Raw genomic sequence first — 6,842 nt, forward strand, 5'->3', positions numbered from 1 at the left:
CCATCACCAGTGTGTGAATGGGTGGGTGACTGAATGTGTAAAGCGTTTTGGGGTCCTTAGGGACTAGTAAAGCTTCTATACAAATGCAGTCCATTTACCATTTAAGTGCAAGAATCACATTTTAGTACGGACCAGATTCGTAAATATTAGGGAAGCACCACTGCAAGTTTTTTGAAGTTATAATGCTCCGACCTCAGATGTCTGCTGATGCTGAATATGATGTCCTAACTGCTGTTTGCTTCCTACATGCTATGCTATCTCCACCTGCACCAAACAGTGAACTGCTGCTGAGGTGTGACAAATTAATCACAAATGAATCGATCCGCCAATACAAGATAAAGCTGTTTGAATCAAGAGTCAAATATCACACTGATAGATCCTTACCAAATATACTAAACACCTGAAGGAACAAGAAGACTGTGAAAGCCTTAAGAGTGTAACAGACCCTAAAATCTAATATTTGCACTTATTTAATGTAATTATCGAGGCTATTTGAGGAAGAAAAAAAAGCAGATGACAAATGTTTAACACAATGCTGCAACATTATAGTATGTAATTACCTAAGCTAAACTAAATATTTACATGTGAACTGAACTAACGTGATTGTTTGAAGTTAGAAAACTGTAATAAAATAACAAGAGGACACGTCCTTAGTTTTAGTATTCGTTGGTTTGGTGAACTGTGTAATCACCGCTTGCCTAACGAGACTTTGGATGTCTTCAAGACTGTGATTCTACCAGTTTCAATTCTACTACTTAAAACCTGTTAATGATTATCCTAAATATTGTACCTTGGGCATACAATATCCACCTAATAATCAAGTATAAAGCTAACACAGAAACTAATAAAAACTTAACATTCTCAAACAATTAAAAAAAAAAAAAAAAATTAGAAACAAGCAATTTGCTCTGGAAAAATACTGAACTTCAACCCAGTCATCAGTTCTTATTGCATGTGATTATTGGTGTTATTTGCCAATTTCTTGGTTGTACCAATACTTAAATGAGTAAAATTTAATGGGAGGAGGCCCCGGGGCAGACCCAGGACACGCTGGAGAGATTATATCTCTCGGCTGGCCTGGGAACGCCTTGGTATTCCCCCGGATAAGCTGGAGGAGGTGGCTGGGGAGAGGGAGGTCTGGGCCTCTTTGCTTAGGCTGCTGCCCCCGCGACCCGGCCCCGGATAAAGCGGATGAAAATGGATGGATGGAAATTTAATGCTTGGTTATCTCTAATGACAATAATGACTGAACATTCCCTCAAAAAAAAGTCAGGTGAACAAATCTTATGTGGTTTCAGATAGGCTAAGACAGTGTTCTCTTGTGCAGAAGTAAGATATTGACTGCCATTGAAAGCAGAAAAATACATAGTTGTTTGATGTACAATCCTCATCTATTGCAGTGTGTTCTTAGCCTCCAAATAGCCAATGAAGCTCAACCACTACAGCTTCAGCAAACTGCACACTTAAGCTGTTATCTGGTACATCTTTCTTATTGGCCAGTTTCTAGGGTATCTGGTGGAAACAGCTCGTTTCAAAAATAGGATCTCCAACTCAACATGTTCAGTTACCTGACAGCAGCACCGTGCCTTGTCCTTTGGGAGAAGCCAAAGCCAGCTGGTCGAAGGTCATCACCTGACCTCCTGCCTTCAGGATCCTACGGCGGGCACCATCAGTCACCCTCAGAGCACAAATCTGTGGGACAGCAAGCAAGAGGTGAGGTCTGATTTGAGATTTTTTTTTTTAAGCCACCTTTACAATGTTGAAGAAGCAGTTAGTAAATGTATTTTCTGGTGGGGGTGGGAGTGAAGTTGAACTGTTTTTTCTTAAATGTAAGACCTACCTTGAGCTTGGGGATATCCTGAATCCTGACATCATCAGTGACTGTTCCCACGACGACAGCGATTTTGTTCTCACGGCCGGGAAGCTTCATCTTACGGATCTAGGGGAAAAAAATAAACAAACAAAAAAGAAGAAGAAATTGAGGCAAATCAATGTGTGATTATAGAACTGATAACAGGGAGTACTAAAATAAAAATCCAGTCATTTGTTTTACAGAATCTCTAAAGACGCATTAAAAACTAAATGGAAAGAGTAGCAGAGATGCACCGATCCAGGGCGCATAATCAGCCAACTTTCCAACATTCTGGTTCCAACAACCAGCCTCCTACATGACCGACTTACCATTACCACGAAGCTTACCATTTCATGAATGCGCAACACATGCACGGTGCTGCAGAAAAGAAGTTGCACTCACACACTCACAGCTATACCGGACATACTGCGAGTGTGGGTTTCACACTGAGCGAAAACAACAAGTTGTCCACTTATGTCAGGAATGTTCATACCAGGAAAACCAAATCTAATCAAAACCTAAACACAGACATTTTAAAGAAACTCAAACGTAAAGCATCTAGAACTAAAGCAATCCAAAGCTCAGAGACAGCCACCAGTCAGCAGCTTCAGTATGCGCAAAGGGTCAAAGCAGTTAAGAGGAAAATTATGGCAATGAGCAACATTATTATTCCAGTATCCGGCATTTGTCTTCTTACACAAATCTGCTGAACCTGCTTTGATTGATGTGATCAAATCTGTCAGGTAACAGTAGGCATACAGCAACTCATTTTCCATTAAATTTTTCTACCTCTTTCCATCCATTGTTTCATTTGTTCAAACGAGAGATCCTGTAACTTTCTGCAGCTTGGGCGAAACTGTAAAGTGAGCCTCTTTTATTATAAGAGTAACTTCTTCCTTAAAGAATTCATTTTGTTAGTATATGCTGTCAATTGTAGTCCCTAGAAAGGAAACACACTCAAAAATTTGGAAATCTGAATCAGTAAACTGCAATTAGTGCATCTCTCATAAGAAGAAACCTTAGAGAAGCCCTGATAGCCCTCTTCCAGCTTTATTTTAGGTTCACTGCACAGCTCGGTACATTAGGCCAGGGATGCTGAAGACTAACCCATTAACCTGGACACCATAGTAAAAGCAAACAGGAGGATATATGTGTGAAAATCAAAGTGAGAGGAAGAAAGACCTACCAGGCGGGAGACAGCAATGGGAGGCCTGTTGGTTCTGCTCATGAACAGCCTCCTCAGGACGACCCTGTTGAAGGGAGCATTGGAGCGGCGGGCCAAGAACCTGTACAACTGTTAAAGGCAAAACACCAGGAATGTCAGGATTACAGGTTTCAGACTGTTCAATAGTTAAAATGCACAAGCTACCATTTCAAACTTCACACACCTAGAAATTAATCTTACCTTGACCAGGAGCCTCAGATAGATATCCTGGCTCTTTGGCTCCTTCCTGTGCACCTTACGGTCCTTGTTGTGCCTGATGTCGACTCCCTGGAAAATTGATTAAAAGCAGATTCATATATTAATCAGGTAAGAAAAACATATAATCTTGACCAAGAACACCTCATACATCTAACCCTCAACTGTTTATCTTTAAAATAAAATATATAACACCGAAAACAAAATAGAATACATTTAAGAGGGATATTACACACTACATAGCTCATACTCATCCACATAACAGCGGCCGATACACACGTTGACACTCTGCAGCTAACCGCTAACTCTGAACGGCATAGCAAACATGCACATAGCGTCAAATAAGGAAACTTCGGATCTTACGACACATACGTTAAAGTTGGGACAAAAATAAACAGTGACCTGTGACAATATATAGCATCTTTAACCCATTGTAAATCTGACTTATTCTCAACTTGAAGGCGTAAAGCTACCACCGGTGTCGGCTCCCAAGAATATAGGCTAATGTGAATTATAAAGTCAAATCACACGAAATCTTAGCACGACTCGGACATAAAGTATGTTTATAACGTGTAAATGTTTTCATCTAAAACATCAGGTGGTTTAATTCAGAGGATGACCGCGGATAGTCTGACTATCGTGTTTTAGAAATTCTGTTAGCAGGACCTACCATCTTGGACTCAGAGCGAAAAGGGAAAAGGAAGACCCGAGGTCTCGCGATAAGCTGTGCGCTTAGATCTCAGGCGCCTGATTGGTTAGAGAGCATGCGTTTCCTGCCCCAACAGCTCGGATGATATGGGATGACGCCCCCAGTGGTAGAAACAGAAAATGAGCATTTCTCGAGTTCACCTTTTCGCATCTTTTTGGTTTAATTTAGTTATAAGTATTTAAGCAAATTAGTACATTGAGTAAAATACTAGAAGGATTATTTTTTTTATCAGGCATTTTGAAAATAAACACGGAATTTCACCCAAAAAGTAGTTTTATATCACAGAGCTTTAAAAATGAATTGTTTAGATTACATTTTGTATCAGAAATGGTTTAGCAACAGGAGCATGATTTATATTTAGCATATGAACAAATTGTTTTGGTTAGTTAAGTGGAAAATTTTACGTGACCTCATTATTAAAATTATAATAGCCTTCGTTTTTACCAGGCATTCATACCCGGTAATGTGTCTTGCGTTTTCCATGCTACATCGCTACACCATGCATTCTGCAAATGAAGCTGAGGCCACAGGGTGTCGCCAAAATGTAAAAAAGGCGACATGATATTTGAATTTTAATGTTTTATTGCTCCCTGACCTCTTTATTCCTCTCAGATCTCTGCCTGGGGGTTTTGACATTTACAGTGCCGTTTTATTACAACCCCGCTTTTCTATGCTGATCTCTCAAGTGGTTCTTGTTGTGATAATGATGTTTGATCTATGCATATTGGAGGATTAACACCCCAAAACGGTCGCACGACTGAAAAATCGGCTCAAAATGGGCCAAAAAAAAAAAAAATCGCACAGTGTATGCCCAGGGAGCACCGAAGGAAGTGGTGGTGTACACCAAGTATTCATTCAAATACTATGTTTAAAAAGAAAAAAACAACAACACCCAGAAGTCAACAAGTTATGATCTCAAACACATTCCCTGATGTTTGAGTTAGTAAGCTGCAAATTTGAGATAAGCCAAATTTATTGATGGTGAAAATTTCGTTTGTTTTGATTCAATAGCGGAAAATAAACTTTAGTATTTCATATTTTGGTAAAGTTGGAAGTGAAGTAGAACATATAATGTTATTAAATTAATAGCCATTAACACGATGAGATCATTTTATACACAGAAACACAGTTAAACCAAACTGTTTGTGTATCTGTACAATGTATTTTCCCACTTTGTTCTTTAATGTGACAAACTAAAAACTCAACGTTAATCAACCAAAGTAACTTACACAGAGAAACAGACATGCTGAGCAGAATTCTATATGATGCTTTTAATTACATTAACACGGGACACCTCCCTGCAGGTGGAGGAGAGGAGGTGAAGAGATGAAAGCAGGTAGGTTGAGGGTGTGGAGAAGGATGTATGGGGTCTGCAGGTGAGGGTCGTAACAGAGGAAGGTGGTGAAAGGAGGTCAGAGGGTCTCGTATCTATCTTGAAGTTCAGCAGCCTCCTCAATGCCCCTTTCAGCAAAAAACTTCCTAAACAATCTCCATTTACCTCTTTCCTTCTTTTCTTGCTTCTCTTTCTCTTCGACTTCCATTTGTTCTTGCTTCTCTTGCTTTTTCTGGTCTTTTGTAGTGTCTGTCTCTTGCTCACAACATTTTCTCTGCCCATGCAACTCCATCAAGTTTGTATAATTCTGCAGAAGTACTTTGTAGTTATTCTTAAGTTGCTCCAATTGTTCCTCCTCATCTTTAGGCTCCTCTTTCATGTGTTTACACTCCTGCTGGTGTTCCAGCATTTCCTCCACACCTTTCTGACTCTGGGCCTCTTTGTCTGGCTTCACTTTTACACTTGCATCTTTTGGATTTTCCATTTCTTGCTTCTGCTCCTCCGCTGTTTTCATTTCTGCTTCCAGTTGTTTGTAACGTTCTTCAAGTTCCTTGTATTTCTGCTCTGTTTCGTTTTTATACTTTACAAAAAGATCCCAGTGGATGTAGCGTTGCCTTTCTTCCAAGAGACCATTTAGACGTCTCCTCAGCATGTATGCGCTCTCGCTGAGGTCTTGGTTTGCTCTTCGGAGGGCGTTGAGCTCATTGTAAAGCGGACCACCCCAGCGAGGAGCGCCAATGTTTAGTGGATTTCTTTGGTAGTTGAACCTTTGGGTCATTGTAAAAAAAACTAACTTTTTTCTTTACCTTAAACAAAAGAAATCCTTTCTAGACACGAAATTTAACGTTCAATAAAGTCTCTTGCTGTTTGCAGTTGAAGAGCTTGTTAGGTTTTGACGGAAGAAAACACACTGACGAGACAAGCAAAGAAGGTTTAAACGAGGCTTTCAGCTGTTTGCCACCGCGTGTCCATGGCAACGACCTTTGACAGGGCTCAAGTTATTTTGCTCTTCAAAAACAAATAAATAACGACACACAGCACACAGTTTTGTATTTAAAATTTCGTTCCACTTTCCCTTTCCCCAAATATATTCGATAGACCCTGTGCACGAGAAAATGCTAACTTCCTGGTTTGAGACCGGATGTGGGGTTGTACATTTCCGGTAGCTTTACCTTGCGGTCAATCGCTACTGCGAAGATATACTCCAAAATCATGTCCAAAACTCGAAAACGGAAAGTTCGCGTTAAGTTACAAAGAGGAGAAGGTGGGAACACTCACAACTGTTGTGTCATAAAAAAATAAAGAGTTTAGATCGATCACTTGTTTACATCACTCAACACAAGCAGAACTGCATTACTGCAGCAGAAGACACATCGTCCACATTCAGAAGCACATCTCTGTATAGTGACTGGTCTTATGATTTAACCAGACAAATGTTCAGCATTCAAACTACAGGTGAAGAATAGTCAAGCCAGATGTTTCCCCCATAATGTCGAGATCAGTTAGTCAAGTACACACCTACACAGCA

General features: G+C 40.0%; 1 protein-coding gene across 1 annotated transcript in view; it reads right to left on the bottom strand.

The window, feature by feature from the left end:
- rpl18 (ribosomal protein L18) overlaps nt 1–4,024 on the bottom strand; it is a 6,497-nt gene extending 2,473 nt beyond the window's left edge. Inside the window, exons 1-5 of the mRNA XM_005732033.1 lie at nt 3,943–4,024; nt 3,258–3,344; nt 3,039–3,146; nt 1,841–1,939; nt 1,569–1,692 (exon numbers count right to left, since the gene is read on the bottom strand). Coding sequence (XP_005732090.1) covers nt 1,569–1,692; nt 1,841–1,939; nt 3,039–3,146; nt 3,258–3,344; nt 3,943–3,945 — 421 coding nt within the window. The 5' untranslated portion in view covers nt 3,946–4,024. The remainder of the gene's footprint in view (nt 1–1,568; nt 1,693–1,840; nt 1,940–3,038; nt 3,147–3,257; nt 3,345–3,942) is intronic.
- Nucleotides 4,025–6,842: the final 2,818 nt, after the last annotated feature.

This window comes from Pundamilia nyererei, unplaced genomic scaffold (assembly GCF_000239375.1).
Source record: "Pundamilia nyererei isolate P.nyererei 1_Seehausen unplaced genomic scaffold, PunNye1.0 scaffold00045, whole genome shotgun sequence".
In the NCBI taxonomy this organism is placed as follows: Eukaryota; Metazoa; Chordata; class Actinopteri; order Cichliformes; family Cichlidae; genus Pundamilia; species Pundamilia nyererei.